Source organism: Nannobrachium achirus (assembly GCF_963921795.1).
Source record: "Nannobrachium achirus genome assembly, chromosome: 23".
Classification (NCBI taxonomy): Eukaryota; Metazoa; Chordata; class Actinopteri; order Myctophiformes; family Myctophidae; genus Nannobrachium; species Nannobrachium achirus.
In genome coordinates this window covers 37,750,867-37,770,484 of record NC_137830.1, presented here as the reverse complement: position 1 = coordinate 37,770,484, position 19,618 = coordinate 37,750,867, and the positions used below count along the sequence as shown (strand labels likewise).

General features: G+C 42.4%; 2 protein-coding genes and 1 long non-coding RNA gene across 3 annotated transcripts in view; 1 reads left to right on the top strand and 2 right to left on the bottom strand.

Moving 5' to 3' along the window:
• LOC308308680 (cytochrome c oxidase assembly factor 6 homolog) overlaps positions 1-893 on the bottom strand; it is a 3,460-nt gene extending 2,567 nt beyond the window's left edge. The window contains 2 exon segments of the mRNA XM_080754126.1: positions 632-751; positions 757-893. Of these exon segments, the coding sequence (XP_080610252.1) occupies positions 632-751; positions 757-774 (138 nt within the window). The 5' untranslated portion in view covers positions 775-893.
• Positions 894-5,891: 4,998 nt separating this feature from the next.
• LOC308309120 lies at positions 5,892-7,102 on the top strand. Its single transcript, XR_013963313.1, has 3 exons — positions 5,892-6,090; positions 6,657-6,743; positions 6,930-7,102. It is a non-coding gene; the product is annotated as an uncharacterized lncRNA (long non-coding RNA).
• Positions 7,103-12,429: 5,327 nt separating this feature from the next.
• Positions 12,430-19,618, bottom strand: part of LOC308308692 (N-acylneuraminate cytidylyltransferase-like) — a 24,359-nt gene continuing 17,170 nt past the window's right edge. The window contains exons 3-8 of the mRNA XM_080754137.1: positions 18,372-18,527; positions 16,477-16,613; positions 15,696-15,790; positions 15,081-15,252; positions 14,657-14,822; positions 12,430-13,640 (exon numbers count right to left, since the gene is read on the bottom strand). Coding sequence (XP_080610263.1) covers positions 13,432-13,640; positions 14,657-14,822; positions 15,081-15,252; positions 15,696-15,790; positions 16,477-16,613; positions 18,372-18,527 — 935 coding nt within the window. The 3' untranslated portion in view covers positions 12,430-13,431. The remainder of the gene's footprint in view (positions 13,641-14,656; positions 14,823-15,080; positions 15,253-15,695; positions 15,791-16,476; positions 16,614-18,371; positions 18,528-19,618) is intronic.

Sequence of the window (19,618 nt, the reverse complement as noted above, 5' to 3'; positions counted from 1 at the left end):
AAACGTGGTACTAAAAAAGTATCCAATCTAGAGTAGGTCTAAGCTAGGCCAAACAGGGACAAACACTTCATAATGACTGATCACTCACTGACTTTTCATTTAGACCACCAGGATATAGTTGTAGTATGTTAATAGATTCTATTGTGTTATAATAACCACTATTCTAATCTATTATAGTGTATTATAATTATCATAGTACCGGTAATACATTAATACTTTATAGTGTGTTATAATCACAGTTATAATCCATTATGCTGTATTATAATTTAGGATAGTTGTAATACAAATTTATATTGTATTATAATCACAGTTAAAAGGGTCAATATGTTTCTTACCGACAGGGGTACTTTTGTGTAATGGAAAATGTAGATGTTTTTATGTGGTGGGTGTGGTGTGGTGCTAAAGCTGCAGTCGAAAAGGGGATTTAAGGTGACTGACTGACTGACTGCAGTCACCTCACCTAGTTAGCCCTGTCCTGTCCTAACAGCTGTGCAAACGTCATGTTAACGTCATAGTATCACCGACGCTGTACTCCCTGCAGCAAGGGTACCGCGAATGGGGTCCTCCTCCGCGAGACAGAATGGTTAATGTGACACAGCCACACTGGGTCCAAACACAAACGTTAACTTACCCACTGCATGGGACAGTTGGCCTCGAAGTCCTTGTGGAACTTGTCACAGGCGGCCTGCTGCTCTTGGTTGTCGTCCAGGCACCTCCACAGCTCGTCCCTGGCCGCCCAGCACGCTCTCCTCTGGATGAGTTGGGAGCGGACATCGCTATCTGCCTCCACTCACTGGTTGTTCAGGTCAGTTTTGTGTTACTATATTAATATTATCCGGGAAAAACCTCCCAAAAAAAGCCTCACTTCTGGACACATATATAAGTGCGTCTGGTCTGAATGACGTGAGTTGTGTATGTTTTGAAGGACGTGCACGTGACGTGAACGCCATAGAGATGGGACGTTCGTGAACGAATCGAGTCTTTTGAACGGCTCTTTGAAATGAACGATGTGATCCGGTTTGCAGTAGGGAGCCGTTCCTTTCTAAATAAACAGTTGTGGAAAAAAGCACAAACATTCACACAGTAGAAGTTTGGAATTGAAATGTACTTGAGTAAAAGTACAAAAGTATTGGTGTTAAAATACACAGTACCAATGGTAGAAAGTAATGAATAAAAATAAAATGTGGAAAAAAATATTTGTAACATTTGAAAATAGCAGATCTGCATTGCGACGCATTGTGAGCTTGTAGATCGGCTATTTTCAAATGGCCGAAATGAATAAATGGACGAAATGTATATAGGGTTGAAGTGATTTGTAATTATAATCAAAATCTACAAAGTGACAAACACTAAAATGAGTCTTTTGAACGGCTCTGAAAGGAACGGACCTCAGAGATCCGGCTCACTTCAAAGAACCATAAATCCCATCTTTAGAACACCACCGGCTACTCGTCTCTTGCTGATGACGTTATTTCAGCCAGGCGGTTGTTTATGATTACCACCGCTGGGTGGCGCCGTTTATCTTAGGGTGCGTTCGGAAACCCGCACCAGAGTCCATTTACAGTAGGTTACTGGGGGGGGGTTACACCCCGCCATTCCGAAACACCGCTATTCCGAACGTTGACTTCTAACCCTAACCCTAACCCTAACCCTAACCCTTACCCCTAACCCTAACCCTAACCCTGCTTCGGAATAGCGGTGTTTCGGAATGGCGGACTGTTGCCACTGGGGGGAGAGATGTCCTTGCTGGTGTCTGCACTGTCTGGATGACACCAGATGTCCCAGGCTGAGCCTTATAAACAAAAACAATTCTCATTGTTTAAGTACAGGCTCCAGGCAGTTGATAAGGCCTCAGTTCTACACGCCAGAGGCAAACGGAGACCTTGTGGGTACTGTACATGACATTATAGGGTGTGCCAAATGTAGTTCTAAGAGCGGCCATTTCTTGGGTCAACACAGCCTTACACAGCTGTTCTGATTAGACTATAGCATTAGTTCTATGCAATCAAACAATTAGCCGGCAGATAACAGAAATAATCGTTCACTTGCGGATACAAGCACCAAAATTGGCACACATACTCCTTAGGGATTGCTCTTTTCATAAAACCATCTGGCCAAATAAAATTTCAAGATGGCGGCTATTTTTCAAGATGGCCACCATTGAATATACAGTAATCTTGCATTCCGCAATAAAATACCATAGACCTGTCCTATTTGAATGATCTTGGTGTCAAATCATACATTTATCACTATGTAGAATCCAAATTTGGACCCATGGACTTACTCACTGGCTTCCTTGTACCATATATCAGTCCCGGAATCCTAATATTCTGCTAAATTAGAGGTTTGTGTTATGTCTGACTCGGGTAAAATGGGTGGTAGTGTATATCTTAGTATTGTTAGAGGTTTATAGTGTGTATGTGTATGTGTGTGTGTGTGTGTGTGTGTGTGGGGGGGGGGGGGGTGGTAATGTAGTAATGTAGTAACTCAACAGAGCGGATTTCAATGCACAGCGGCTGATGCGGCTAAAATGCATGGTAGATATAATAGCGCCGTGGGATCACTCTTTGTCTAGTCTCTATTCTTCGACCTTTTCGACTTGGGTAACCCTGCCAGGAGTACAAGACTCCTGCCGACATAGCTCTGGGGAGCTATATCTGGGGACCAAAGCGGTAGCATTTGCATCGACTGCAGCATTCCAACTTGCATCCACACTTGGTCAGCTGCTGGCAACTCTCTGCAATGGGTGGGAGCTCAGTCTAATCAATCTGCCACAGATCTCCTTTCTTGGTCCAGCCCCAGTTGTCAGGAGTCTGCATTTCTGGTTGACATACTGTTGACTGACTCCAGATGCAGGCCGCTTGATAGGAAGCGCGCTTCACATGTCGCTTCAGTGCTGCTTGCGTTGGAGGAATGGCTTCGTATGGCCTCTGCTTCCGAGCAAATAAGTCCAACCTTGCATCATTGACACCTTCAGCTGTGCTGGATCGGTCGTACATCATGACCACAAACCTCTCCAAGGTTTTCAGGTCTTCATCATCCACTACAGTGGCTGAGTTTGCTGAAGACACCGGAAGCCTCATCACAAACATTCCAGGTTTGCCACGCAGACTTCTTCCCCTTTCCGCGGAATACTGAAACAGCATCGCAGCCAGTGAAGGCATGGAAGAAGAGCATCCCTTTGCTCTTTTCTGCAAGAGTGCAACACAGGTCATGAACAGGAATCCACTTTAAGTTCTGTCTTTGGCCAAAGGCAACCCACAACTGCTGCAGACCGAGCTCCTGAAGTGCATGCAGAACACTGACTGCGATGACAACAACATCTGTGTCGTTGGCTTTGACCATGATGACCTTGCTGCCTGCTTCTGTGGCATGCCTGACATGCACACAAATCTGTGTGTAAAACTTTATGAGAGAAAATGACAACAAAGCTGAGCTATTCAACTTTCTGGCTGATAAGATAGCATGTGTGGCCAAGGAAGAAGATGCTCTCAGCAACAGCACTATCAATCTGGCTGGGGTGGCACCATGCAGTCACGAAGAAGCGGACACACGGATCTTTGTGCATGCCAGGCATGCCACAGAAGCAGGCAGCAAGGTCATCATGGTCAAAGCCAACGACACAGATGTTGTTGTCATCGCAGTCAGTGTTCTGCAGGCACTTCAGGAGCTCGGTCTGCAGCAGTTGTGGGTTGCCTTTGGCCAAAGACAGAACTTAAAGTGGATTCCTGTTCATGACCTGTGTTGCACTCTTGCAGAAAAGAGCAAAGGGATGCTCTTCTTCCATGCCTTCACTGGCTGCGATGTTGTTTCAGCATTCCGCGGAAAGGGGAAGAAGTCTGCGTGGCAAACCTGGAATGTTTGTGATGAGGCTTCCGGTGTCTTCAGCAAACTCAGCCATTACTAGGGATGGTCCGATCAGGTTTGTTGGAACCAATCACCGAGCACCGATCACAAAAGTTTGATCACCCGATACCGATCAATCACCGATCCGATCAATTTATTATTTATATATTATTTATATTTTCTAAATGTTAATGTTTTAACTTTAATTAATTAATTCACTCATGAATTCATTTATATAATATTTGCCTTATAGTTATTTACCAGCATTACTATGTATTTACCAGTAAGACTCCCTAATCGGGAGATAAGCGACCGTAGGTTTTATTATCATAGCAGTAACTAATTATTCCTTCAGCACTGTGGAAATCAATACCCCAAAATGGCCTCAAGTGGGCATACTGAACGGCTGGTTGATCGGATGCACCGATCGGATCGGATCGGTGAATTTACCTTTTGATCTAAACCACCGATTATCGCCGATCACGCTTTGATCGGCCCGATCCGATCCATTGCAGATTGATCGGTAACATCTCTAGCCATTACCCACCTGTAGTGGATGATGAAGACCTGAAAACCTTGGAGAAGTTTGTGGTCATGATGTACGACCGATCCAGCACAGCTGAAGGTGTCAATGATGCGAGGTTGGACTTGTTTGCTCGGAAGCAGAGGCCATACGAAGCCATTCCTCCAACGCAAGCAGCACTGAAGCAACATGTGAAGCGCGCTTCCTATCAAGCGGCCTGCATCTGGAGTCAGTCAACAGTATGTCAACCAGAAATGCAGACTCCTGACAACTGGGGCTGGACCAAGAAAGGAGATCTGTGGCAGATTGATTGGACTGAGCTCCCACCCATTGCAGAGAGTTGCCAGCAGCTGACCAAGTGTGGATGCAAGTTGGAATGCTGCAGTCGATGCAAATGCTACCGCTTTGGTCTGACCTGCACGGCACTGTGCAGCTGCAGGTGCGAGGTTTAGAAGCGTTGTAGTCTAGGCCTACTATACTATTGTACTATACTGCCTAGGCCCTAGATAGAAAAAAAAAAAAAAAAAAGAAAAGACAAAAAAAAACTACCTCCTGCCTCGACGGGATCATCACCTTATCGCGGTGAGGCAGTTTGCGTGTCTCCATGACCCCCAGAGCTATGTCGGCAGGAGTCTTGTACTCCTGGCAGGGTTACCCAAGTCGAAAAGGTCGAAGAATAGAGACTAGACAAAGAGTGATCCCACGGCGCTATTATCTACCATGCATTTTAGCCGCGTCAGCTGCTGTGCATTGAAATCCGCTCTGTTGAGTTACTACATTACTACATTACCCCCCCCCCCCCCCCCCCCCCCCACACACACACACACACACACACATACACACTATAAACCTCTAACAATACTAAGATATACACTACCACCCATTTTACCCGAGTCAGACATAACACAAACCTCTAATTTAGCAGAATATTAGGATTCCGGGACTGATATATGGTACAAGGAAGCCATTGAGTAAGTCCATGGGTCCAAATTTGGATTCTACATAGTGATAAATGTATGATTTGACACCAAGATCATTCAAATAGGACAAGTCTATGGGATTTTATTGCGGAATGCAAGATTACTGTATATTCAATGGCGGCCATCATGAAAATTGGCCGCCATCTTGATTTTTTTTTTGGCCAGATGGTTTTCTGAAAAGAGCAATGCCTAAGGAGTATGTGTGCCAATTTTGGTGCTTGTATCCGCAAGTGAACGATTCACCTGTAATATGCACTTTATCTGCCTCGCTAAATTGAAACACCTGTGTTTTGACCCAAGAAATGGCCGCTAAGGACTACAATTGCGTCACCGCTGTCCGAGCAAACAGACCGGAAGTACCCCGTCCGCCATTGATGCTGTGGGACTCTGCTGCAGACAACAACAGAGCAGGAGCAGACTGCAGCAGCAGCTTTGCACTGTTAACGAAATTCGCCCACGGAATTCAACCTTTCTGTTTTCTTTTTCTGCAAATATTTTTTTTTCATGATGTCGAGTGGATATACATGTTCCGTCATAAACTGTGCCAACAATAGCGTGAAAATCCTACAATGGAAGAAGAAAGTTTGTGAAATACACAAGCCTTCACTGCACGAAGATTGCCCCTGTCTTTTGCCATACAGTTTGCATCGATTTCCTGGACGCGCAGAGGACCAAGAAGTTAAGAAAACGTGGGTGAAAAATATCAACAGAAAGGACTTTGTTCCAAATCAACACAGCAGGGTGAGTTTTGTTTAACAAAATTGAATCTCGTTATCTCGTAGTCCTGCTGGAACAAAAGCCCCGGCAAGGACAGGAAGGTCGACTCGTAGTAAGGTGCAGATATAATGTAAGATACATAACAAATAAACATCCACACTCGGTGGATAGTCTCATTGATTGTTCTTTATTAATTATCAAGCACACCAGCAGTAGCCACCAGCAGTAGCTGTAAACGCAGGTAGGCTACTGCTCTTGTGCTTAATATTTAATAAAATGAACAATAACTGAGACGATCCAGCATGTGCAGATGTTTATTTGTTGTGCAACATTGAATCTCATAATTGCCTAACGCTGCGAATTGTATTTCTCAGTGTGGGCACCTAACGTGGAGGCTAACGCCATTAGCCAGCTAGCTAGGCTACCCAGCTTGCTGCTAACGTCAGCTAACCTTTTGCTAACGTTATTGCAAAGCAATGTCGAGTCAACATGAAACACAGTAGCACGCATAATGTAATGTAGCCTAATCATGGATAGTGGTGTATTGTTGGGTAACGTATGTACTATTGTATTATTATTTCCTCTTCAAGGTGTGTGGAATACATTTCATTGATGGCAGACCAACCAAAGAGCATCCCTACCCAGTATTGCACATGGGATATAAACATCATCATATTGTAAGTTTTATTCCTTTTCCTGGCATATTCCTATCTGGTGCAGTGGGGCACAAGGAACATTATGGGATGGGGCAGGGATCTTGCAGGGAATTGTCTGGCAATCCCAGACAATTCCTGCCAGCCTAGCAAGAAATGCAGTTTGAAAATTAATGCCATATTTCTTTCTTCTTATGTCTCTTTACACAGGGGATTGTGACATCTGTCCGTGCCCCGCCCAAAAGAAGATGTCTCGCACCCCTTACAGTCAACGCCTCGAAGGTTAACAGATGTGCTGCTGAACCTACTCATGCAGAAGAGGATCTCAATAACCTGGAGAATATTCATCCGCAGAAGTGTGATGTCGGCATCCAGTGGCCAGATCTCACAGACCACAACTACTATTCCACAAAGTCAACAAAGGACAGCGCAACACAAACAGATCCTTCACCATCAGTCTCAGCCTATGATTTAGATGACAATGACTGTAGGTTTTTCACAGGCATAGGTATTGCCAGTTTTTGGCAGCTTTTGTATGCTGTCACAGCTTTTCTCCCACACTCAAAGACCTTCAAGTTGGCAGTGCATGACCAACTGTTATTAGTTCTAATGAGGCTCCGTCTTAGTTTGATGTTCACAGACTTGGGAAAAAGGTTTGGAATAAGTAGGACCACAGCCTGTGATATATTTGCTGTCTGGAGATCAATACTAGCAAGGTTTATGAATGAAAAGATAATTGCTTGGTTGCCTAGAGATACTCTGAAAAGAATAAGGCCTCAGAGTTTCAGTATGAATTATCCCAAAGCAACCTGCATCATAGACTGTACTGAAATATTTGTGCAGAGGCCAAAGAACTTCATGAAGCGATCACAAACATATAGCAATTACAAATCTCACAACACATACAAAGCCCTTTATTGCATTGCTCCCAATGGTTTTGTGATGTTTGTATCTAAATTGTTTGGTGGGAGGGCCAGTGATACTTTTATCACAAAGAACAGTGGTCTTATCGGCAACCTGCTCCCTGGTGATCAAGTTTTAGCGGACCGTGGGTTCACTATTACAGATGTTTTGCCTCCAGGAGTGACTTTGGCCATGCCTGCCTTTAAACGTGGCTGTAAAGAACTACCTGAGCATGAAGTTACACAAACGCGTCGCTTAGCAAATGTCAGAATTCATGTGGAGAGAGCTATTAGGAGGTTAAAGGTTTTTAAAATTTTGAGTAATGTAATCCCTGGTAGGGTACAACATGTTGATGACATAGTAGCTATTTGTGCAGGTCTTTGTAACTTGCAACCTCAGTTAATACGGGAGGAAACTGAGGGAGAAGTGGATGGAGGTGAGGATATTGATGATCAAGAAGCTGATGCATATTCGTGGGATATGGCAGAGGAGATTGAGTGGAACTAGGTTTAGTGGTACATTATTCTCAAATGATATAGTTGATCACCATACAAGGAAAATAATTAAATTTTGTATGCAATTTTATTTAACACGTATTGTGTATGCTTGAACTGTGAACAGCATGAAATTAAAAATAACATTGTTTTCACATGTCATATGTATGTTTCAACAGTGAACAGCATGACATGAAAGATAACCCATAACCTGAATTATTTTCAGTTCACCTTCATTAAAGTCCAGACTGGTACTTCACTTGGGTCCACACACTGTCATTACTCCATGTGATATTCTGGTTGCAATTGCTGGTAGCAGGTGCTCAAAGTAAACCACCTTCAGATGGCAGATGTGTTCTTCAGTCCACTTCTGATTGTATGGCACATCTGCGATAACCTGTTCATTTGGGGTCCATACCAGGAATTTACAAATTGTTTTGTTTGCACAATGCATTGCAACTTGGACTTGATAATAGTAGCCTAATCCAGATGCAGTTTCTTTAAGGATGTACTTTCCATTAACATACTTCACATCATATGTGTTTGATTCAATCATTTTCTGCAGACTGCCATCATGTGCTTCAAGCTTCTTTGCTGTAGGACACTTAATCTCAAGGATGGTATTGGCATCAATAATTCCATCAAGGCTTGCACCAAGCCAGTTTTCATTCTCATGTACAATGAGACCTGTGGTCTCCACTGTCTGCCCTGTGGTCTCTTCAAACCATTTTCTAGCCAAAGGCTCCGCTGATTGACCATACCTGGTAGCTGCACAGCCTCCAAATACAGCATTTAGTTTTCTTTCCACCCACTTACTTGGGTCTGTTTTTTTAGGCACATCGGATGCTTCACTACTGGTTATCCTAACCTTTCTCTGGTCTAGCCAAAATTGTCCATCTTGGCCCCTTGATTTTAATTCAATTTTCTCTCTCTGATCTTCCCCACATTTCACATATGTTTCAAACACTACATTGCAGAGTGTGCATAATTACGCTCAGCACATTGGGAATGCTCTTTGGGTAGTTCAGTTTGTGGGTCAGTTGTTTTCCTCTGTGGCTGTGCTGTCAATATGTGATGTAAAATGCTGCCAGGTATCATTGCTAAGCCAGCCAACTCAGGGGATGAGAAGTGTTGAATGACATCTGCATCACTCTCAAATGCCAAGGATGTAACTTTCATACTTTTCTTGGGTGCATGCTCTGGCCCTTGAATGTTTTCAATTGTGTCCGGTATCACATTTTTTCAAGTGGATTGATTCCAAGCACACAGCTTGTCAGTGCAGGATACTCCTGTCAGGCCTTGGGTCACTGCATATTTAATCTTGTACAGTACACCTGCTGTGTGACTGCAACACTTCCCTTTGTTAGCCATACAATCACAGTACACATTTACAACTCTCCCATCCAGTCTTTGCAGAGTCAATTCAACATTATGTTGGCTGTTAATAGACCGTTTGTCAGCCTTCTGATTGGTCCCTGAGACTCCCTGACTGGCCAACCAGAAAAAAACATTCACTTTTTGCTATCGGGGGTGGAGTTTGTGCAGTGGAGAATGTTAAATGTGGCTTTCAAAACTGTCCGCAGTGCGCGACACGGCGATCGCCCGGTACGGCCGCGATCTCGGCCGTGATCTCGCTCATCATAATGAATAAGCTTCAACAAACTAGTTCACATGGACCATATCAATGGTCTAAGAGTCACGATTGGGTACATATATTTTAAATGGGCAGAATTACGAAAAGCCAGCCTATTATGTGAGGTTAGGATTATAGTTCTGTCCTCTTCCTACCCAGGATGCAATGCGCGGTCTATTCTCTTTCTGATCCAGAGGATTAAACTAATTAAAACATTTATTTTCGGGGGGAAAACTACTGTTTTGCTATGTGATTACTGTACCTTTTTCTTCCCTTTTTATTAATATCACGTAGATGTGTTTTTTGTGGTACTTTATATAGCTGTAATGAGGCTATGAAGGGAAAAAAAATCCCATCCACTACCACTATAAAAGAATCTGCAAAGAGGATTCTGTCCCACTGGGATTAAACAAATTAAAACATATATTTTCGGGTAAACCCCCTGTTTTGCAATGTAACTACTGTACCTTTGTCTTCCCTTTTTATTAATATCACCTAGATGTTTTTCCTTTGGTACTTTATATAGCTGTAATGAGGCTATGAAGGAAAAAAAAAATCCCATTCACTGCCACTATAAAAACAATCTGCCCAGGGTCAAATGTCCTATCATAGTAACAGGGCAGAATGGGGCGGGATTTGCAAAAGGGCTTATTGTCTGTGAGAATCGAACAGGTGCTCTTAGAGTTATGTGTTCATCATCAGGTAGATTGTGCAGTATTTGACCAATCCATCCAGAGCTCAGATAATTCTGACCCTCAATGAGTGACCTGTAGTTGGCATTTCGTTGATCATCAGATGCCAGACGATGAAGGAAATACTCTTGAATGCCTATGAAACAATGCATACAGTGTATCGTTACAATTAGATAACGTAACTAGCGTGCCCGTTTTTCCATGTTTTCCCACAGTTTTTTAGTGTTTGGTTATGGAAATAGAGCATGCTATTTCCATAACCAATAACTAAAATCACCGATAAGCTACCTTCATCTGTAACTGAAGGCCACTGTCTAACATCATCAATCCAACTTGACATGTCTGGGTTGACTGTGTCCCCGACGCTGGGCTGCTGCTTGCGTTGACTGTCACTGACGCTGGGCTGTACTGATGTGTGTAAACACATCAGTAATGTTGCTGCCACTAGGTGGCGACATACACAAAGCTCTACTCGGATTAGTGTCACTGTGGGTCAGGTGGTCATGTATTGATAAAAAGAGGATATGAACCATAACAAAATACCTATCAACACCAACTCTATATGTGATAGGACCATTCTTTTAGAATAAATGAACAACCCTCTCATCCCTTTTCTGAGGAGAACTTTAGCCAAAAATAGCAGATCTACAAGCTTGTAGATTGGCTATTTTTGGCAAATAGGTTTGGTGTAGAAGTGAAAAAGGAGACCAAGTACAGAGTGAAAGGTAAAATGTACTAAGTAAAAGATGGAACAAGCACTTTGAACACGCACGCACGTGTTCGGGGAGACCTCCTCTATCACACCACACTCCACTAAGCGAGAGAGGTGTAAAATAAAGTGCTGTTGGCTTTGTGCGACCACACTCACAAAAAAACTAAATTTTTGGACTCTAGTGGGGCGCTGGACAGGAGGCGGCTCTTTGCGTCGGCACTTTGAACACACGCACGCGTTCGGGGAGACCTCTATCACACCACACTCTCCGCTAAACAAATCTATTTCTGTTGGCTTTCCAGTGCAGCCAATCGCTCAAAAAGTGACACTCAGACATTTTCAGACTCTAGTTGGCGCTGGAGAGCAGACTGCTCTTTGCGTCGGCACTTTGAACGGTCACCAGCGTTTTCGCCTATGTTTTTTTCGCCTACATGGATATGGTCTTTTCGCGTGGCACTTTCGCCGTGGAGGAGTGTTTTCACCTAACCTGCCGTGGAGGCGAAAGTGCCACGCGAAAAGACCATATCCATGTAGGCGAAAAAAACATAGGCGAAAACGCTGGTGACCAACTGCAGTACAACAATGCTAAAAATTAGCTGAGGGTACAACTTTAGTGTGTCTGTGTTTTTGTGCCTGAAAGTGTCTATCTACAGCAGGGGTCTTCAAATTCCATATAGATTCATTTTTTATCAGCACGATCATCACTGTATTTTGGATTCATGTCAATTTGTGTTTTCAGATATTTAACCACTTGAGCCGTCATTACCTAATAAACTTGACCTTTTACGCTGTACTTAGTCTGCTCTTTTCCCCCTCACGCTTGTAGATTGGCTATTATATGGACACTAGGGTTCAAGTTGTTAATATGAAAAGGATTGGAAGATTTGGAGGACCCCCTGTAGTAACTCTGAGGACCCCCTAGGGGTCCCAGCCCCCCTGTTGAAGACCCCTGATCTACAGTATACATACTGTAGCTTTTCCATTAATGTTCTGTATAGTTCTGTCTTTCTCTAGGTCAGGTCAGCCCTGAATGTTTGTTGTTCATTGATTTCTACCAGCCGAACACTAGAAAAGTCAGAATATTACTTAAATTGTTGACAGTACATTATTGTGTCTTAATTTTCTGAACTCATACAATAGCAATACTGCCCTCCACTGGAATTTAAATATATTGTAGCTATCCCGCACCATCCTAGGAAACATGATCTCGCTGGATGTCTTCAAAATGTATCTGAATGCTCACAAAAGAATCACTCAGAGCCTTGAATCTGTAGACTAAATTTAAACACAATTTCTTCCTCATTGAAAACACCATTGCATTCCATGGATTATATCTTGAAACATTACAATATTGCACTCAATGTCCATCACAGTCAACCATGAATCTCCCAAGAGCAACATGGGGCATATTTTGATGACATTAACAATTAAAAGTAAACCACAGAAGTCAGTGTAAAGAACTACAGAGATAAAAAAAAAAAAAAAGAATCTCTACCAACACTGAATAAAATAAGACTACATTGAACAGGCCTACTTTCTGAATCTTTGGAAGCAACACAGACAATGCACTACAGACCAGAATGTTAATAAATAATAATATCTGTTGAAATGCTGAAACACACTGGATTTGACTCCCAGAAGTTCAAAAAACTCAAAACCCACCTTTCCCACCATTCCCTACCCAATACCCTTGTCTACCTAGTTTAACCCTTTAACTAGTTTACCTGATAAAGCTGTTTTTATTTTGTTTGTTTTGTAAAGCGACTTTGAGTACTTAGTAATTTAAGCGCTATATAAAGTGTACATTTTATTATTATTACTATTACATCTACAATTTACAATCTAGCTTGAAAGCCGTGCCATCTGCACATTTTCAAGCTACCTGCACCTTGTCTTTGAGAGACAGTAGACAAAACTGCTACTGTCCTCTATAGTCTAGCGCATTGGTTCTCAAAGTCGGGTACAGGGACCCCCAGGGGTCTTTGAGAAGCCTTGGGGTCCCCAGCAAAAAGAAACCATTTTAACCAATTTGGGAAATTAATGAATAATTTTGAAATAGTTTGCTCAAATCTTTACTTATGAAGGCCCCTGGCACAAATTATTTTCAAATGGGCGTCCGTGGCCAAATAGAAATACATATAGTTTTTTGGGAAGCTTGACATGAAAATGTTTTAGAACCAAAGCATTAGTGAGGATCGATAATATTAAAGTTTCCTGCATTGTGGTGTTGTTGATTGAGACTCAGATCGGTCAGGATTGGTTCTTTACGGTCCGGTGTTTAAAATCGGTTGATGCGGTCCTGTTCCATCTGAGACTTGGCCTTCTTCTTGAGAAGTAGGATGTGTTCGGCGAACTCCCGGACGGCCCCCACGCCCCCGGCGGCGTGGCAGCTGTACTTTGCGGCGTTGACCGCCAGCACCGGTGCGTCCCGCGGTACCGCGCTCAAACCGGCCAGGATCAGACACTCGACGTCCGGTTCATCGTTGCCTGGGAGGTGGAGGAGGGAGGTTAGAGCCACACCAATATATCGTCGTTGTCGGGTGAAAACCTTGTATGTCCAAAACCGTTCGTTTTGCATTTATCATTTTCTCTTTTCAAATCTTTTTTATTAAGGTACAGTGTCATAATGAGGCAGGTACACAGACACACACATATTGATGACACCCCAAAATGATTTAAACTAGTGAATACAGCCGATACAAGCACACAACGCCTCGCACTGCGAGTTGTTGTGTGCTTGTAGATCTGCTGTTTTCACTACTTTTGTGCGACGGCCTTGTATGATGAAGCAGGGCTTTACTTTGCGAAAGAACGTACACATTTTAAACTTGGAGATACGAGGTTTCCACCCGACAACGACGATGCTGACATTATTTAACTTTTTCAATGTCATCGATATAATTATGCGCCCTGATTTTTTTAACCACTCAAGCTAGCATCCCTATTTTGGGCGTGTCGTTAAGGCGAGAATTCTTAAAAAAATTCTAAAATAGCAGATCTACAGTCAGAGCGAATTTGTTTTATGTAAGTAGTAAAATAAAATACAGTTATAATTTGTGTATGTTTAGAATATTAATGTTCTTGAATTGTGAATTGGCCTAATTACTAAATTGGAAAAAAAGAAAAAAAAATCTCTTGTCTGGGTGGGGCTTTTTTTTCTACTTTTCTTTGTACTCTTTATATGCAATGATAGTCCTCAGATCTCATGCTATATTTGTGTTAACTGTCATTTTAATCTGATAGAAATAGGATGTGGGATGTCATTATGTAGACCTTCCCCTGAGAACTGTGACATTGGGAAATTCAATAAAAAGATTTGAAAAGAAGAATATTAATGTTGTCAAACAGAAACTTTAATCAACTCTTCAGTAGAACATTTTGGTAATAATCGGTTGTCAAGATCTGACATCAGCCTGGCTCTATGTAGGTAGCCTGCAGGATGAACTAGCTAGCTGATAAAGTGCTCTTATTCATAGAAACCTTTATTTAATAACTGGTTTTACCCATATAAGCCACTTCCTTCCAGTCCAAGCCTCTCTCCTCCAGCATGTGTTTCATGTCCGCCAGCAGCTCCACTCCAGTCTGCCTGACCTGGCAGCCCGTTCTCTTGACCACTATGTCACACAGTGCCTTGCTCATGGGGTCCTCGCTGGAGGTCAACAGCACCACCTGGTGGGGGGTAAAGCGTAAAACCATAAATAAGTCAATGAAAAAGGGCTCCAAGATGGAATTATATTCAGCGTGCTTTCTCTCTATTTTGAATGTTTTTTACCCAATTAAGGCACACCAATGGGAAAGTGAAAATGTCACAAACGTGTCGAACCGCAACGCGTTGTGAGCTTATAGATCTGCTTCTTTCAGATTTAGGGCCACGGTTAAAAATGTCAACACAAAACTCCTGTATTATTATTATATGAATCATTATACCTCCACTCCTTCTCTGTTCAGCATGCGTAAGCCCATGGTGTCTCTGGTGTTGATGGAGACCATCTCCTCTCCAGACGCAGACACAATCATCTGGCCGTCTGTCAGACATCCAGACACCTTACACAGCAACAGACGCACCACCTCGGGCTTGTCTCGCCCAAAGTAACCGTACCTGGAGGGGGAGAGAGAGAGATTACTGTAAGTCGCTCTGAAGTATGCTAAAAGCCCAAACTGAATTGTAGAGAATCTGTACATACAAACAGAGCAATTACCTTTAAAAACTTGTGAGAATATTGTGAATTGTAGAAACACTGTACATAAATGCGAGAGAGCGATGCAATGTGCTCAGTGTTCTGAGCTTGTACATCTATTTTAGAAAAAAAGTTTTAAACATTTGGACTAATCTTGAAAAATCATAACAACAAAAAACATATGGGGGTCCCATATGTCCATGACACAAATTCTTTGCAAATAGGGGTCCACGGCTAAATACATATCAATTTGGGGGGCTCTGACATGAAAATGTATGAGAACCACTCACACAAAGTGTAAAAAATATGTCTGCTGTTTGCGTGCGTGTCTCATTAATGTGTATGTGTGGTTAGTTTGTCCCACCTGAGGACCCTCTGTTCGGCTACAGGCCAGTCGATGTCCACATCGATGTCCACACTGTACTCTGGCAGCATCTCATAGTAGGCCAGCTTACCACCCTGCAGACACGGTAATGAACAGGGGAGAGGGGAAGACAACACCGTTTGAAAAACATCATGTGTGACACCAAAATGTATCTGCTAATAGAGCAGTGAAGTCATGACATGACTCGCTCATCCCCCAGTTCATGGAAGTAATTTCTCTATGGAGAATAACATTGGGTCATCTTAAAATCGTCTCATATAAGCATTGTGGTCCAAAAATAAACAAACGGTCTGTGCGATATTGTCGGGGAGGTGGCTCTGTATGGTTTATGATAGTCAGTCACTCACATTTGATAAAGCCTGTTTCTAGCGAAAATGTAACTAATTCGGCGACAGTAACATTAGCGTTTTCTCACCATCAGTTGATTCTTCATATCCATATGAGTCAAACCGCTAAGATCATTTGTTTATGTTTGGAACACAGTTCTTATTTGACGTGATATGAAAAAGGGAAAAAAACGTGAACCAGGTAGGATGGGTAAATGACGTCAAACTTCACTGCTCCATTCAACACTTCTAATAGCAAAACTCCGGGATCTACATCAGTCGGTGTGAAGAAAAACTCTAACCCATCAGTTCAAAGTGGAGCTGTGCATTTGACACAAGAACAAAGAAAGAAAAAATAAAAAAGACAGTGGGAGTTCAACCATCTTCACAGCTGGATATTCAATGACAATTCAATGACAATTCATTTGAATCACCTGCAGTGCTCCTTGGTTCAGTACGAGTTCTTTAGTGGCAAAGTAGAAAGATCCGTTCTCACACAGTTCACCATCCCAGTCTTGGCGCCGGGGTCTTTTGGCAGGGTTTATGTTCAGTGGCTTGGTCGTCTCTCCAGCTAGGAAGGACAGTGAGAGGAAGCTTAAAGTTTAAATACAATGGCTTGGTCATCTCTAAAGATAGGAAGGACAGCGGGAAGAAGCTTAAAGGGATAGTTCACCCAAGAAATACCTTTTTTTTCCTATCGATTACTCACCCCATGGAGACTTGAATTCATGGATGTTTTTTTTTTTTTTTTATAGTTTACATGCATTCCTACGCCAATAATTTGATGACCAGCAGTGGTTCCCTATGGAGACACAAAGAGCCTGCTTTGTTCCCTACTATGGAGACACAAAAAAGTATTGGCTTAGGAATGCGCAAAAAAAAGAAAAAAAAAATCACACTCAGTGTAACGCAAGGTGTGCTATTTAGTTAATTCCATTAAGCGCCCCGTGAAGCTTGGCCAATGTGACCCTGGCCATACGTACAAACATTCGCAGGACATAGAGACAAAGCCAGATGTAGGAGCGGTTAGCACCGCTCAAATATATCCATGAATTCAAGTCTCAATGGGGGAGTAATCGATAGAAAAAAGACAAAAAACTAACTAACACAACAAAACTGCTATAAATAGATCTATTTCTGAATTTATGGTACATGGACAGGGAAATTGAATTATAAGAAACACATCATAATGACAGCTTTCCATTGCAATGAGTGTGTTTCAGCTGTACCCGCCCTCTAATTACTGTCCTTCCTGCCCTAGGGGAACAGGTTTATACACTTTGAAGAACAACACTGCATGCAGCCCAAAGCCATGCATTCTGCATACCAACCAGTGACTAACTATATCAGATCCTAGTGAAGTCACCTGCGCTAGCGATTGCTGTGAATATCCTTTCATTATTATTTTTCTAACCATTGTTAAGCACTATGAGATTGAAGAATAAACTAACCTGATCCCACACTGCTGAAAAAAAGACTAGTAGGTAAACACTGACTGCACTGTGCCACGGCCCAGGAGAGCCCAACCCTGACTTATCCCCAGGTTGAAGACTTAAGTCTATATAAACTGTGACATTGACCTATCTAGATTAGAACAATCAATGTCCCACTTTCTATAGTATTCATCTACTATTCAAACTTATATCACCTAGATTTCTGCTAATCAAATGAAACTGCACTCATTCCCTCAACTGGCGTTTCCCAGAGGAATGCGCAAGTTCAGTTTTGGCCTTAATGAGATAATGACACTGACCTCGTCCAAAAACATTGTTCATTTCCAGGACCCCCAGTTTGATATGCACCAGTCCACGAACCACCATTTGATACTTTTTATTTTGTTTGGTGGACACACCGCCACCCTCATGTGACAGATTATTTTGTGTCTCTCTCCCCAACGCATTATGCATTGTTACATAACTTAACACTAAACTGGCTGCTGACTGCTAACTTACACTCAAAAAGGACCACAATTATGGAAATAAGCTCAATTATCTCCAGCTTTTTGTATGTTTCATCCTTTTGACAGATATATTCAAATATATCGTCGTTGTCGGGCGGAAACCTCGTATCTCCAAGTTTCAAATGTGTACGATCTTTCGCAAAGTAAAGCCCTGCTTCATCATACAAGGCCGTCACACAAAAGTATTGAAAACAGCCGATCTACAAGCACACAATGCATCGGCTGTTTTCACTAGTTTAGTTCTTTTTTTAAATGATAAATGCAAAACGAACGGTTTTGACCATACAAGGTTTTCACCCGACAACGACGATATGCTTGTGTTCTTGCCAATTAAAACGTCAATGAATTAATAGTAGTCTGCGTACGTACATCCTTTCTTGACCTCCTGCCAGCGGAATTGGTGTCGTCTGACCACAGCGAAGACGGAGTCACATCCCTGCAGCGTGATCATCTCCACAGCCTCCTTCACGTGGAACGGGTGGAGGCACGGAGCCGTCGCCTGGATGTTACAGATCACATCCACCTCTGGAGAGACAAAATATTTAAGAAATGATTCTCCAGGCATTGACACTAAGGGTTGCCCACCTGCCCCTGGCAGGTAAATAAAACCTTCGGGCAGGTGAAGTTTGCTGTCAGGTTGCCCGACCGGGCAAGTGCTCATTTGAGAGGGGACACAACCGTCTATAAACACAACACCAGATATCTGTCTAAACACCTGAACGTGGCCAGCGTGCTCTGTCTTCTGGTCAGTGGAATGTAACAAGTGTGAAACCATATACATATTCAATCATAGCTATGTAGGCATTTGGATTTGAAGGTATCACATTTTTTAGCGCACAGCCCCAGAAAGTAAAGAAATAAGTGTTAAATTGAGAGGCAATTCAAATCTTACCTACAATATCATTTTATAATGGACAATTTACCTTTCGGGCAAGTGTGCATGACCTTTGGGCAAGTAGAAGTTAGAACATGACCTATACTTGCCCGACGGGCAAGTGCCTCTGAGACCTTAGTGTCAACCACTGATTCTCCTCAGACTTTTGAGATAAGAAAATTGTATCATCATTCCAGTACTGGAAAAAACTAAGAAAATCTATTGAAATGATCAAGGTGGCTGATCACTGTACCTAGTTCTCAATATGTGCTTTATCCCTCTTAGCCATTTAATCAAACGTATTCCAACATGGAGTGGTAGTCAACTGCCTTAACCACATGAACCAATTGTACAAGGCAAACTTCACAAAAGTCAATAACAAGTCAGGGATGAATAAGAGAGGCACTGCTTGTATGCACAGCAGACTGATGCACAATTAACCTGGCCACCAACCTACAAGTCAACACAAGACGTCACTTCAGCAAACAAGCTCTCTACATCACAGAGGAGCGTTTATCTAAGAGATGCACTGTACTAGTCTCCTGGTGAGAGGTTAGGAAAAAAGACAGGATATCAAATAGGATATTTTATTTAAACACATGACCCACATTTCAGAAAAGTCTCAGTGCCATTAATGTGAGGAGGGCAACACAAAAATGAAACTGTTATTAGGAAAATATTTTTGCTGTTATCTCTACTACAGACTTTTGGAGGGAATATCTACAATTTAGGAATTCAGAAG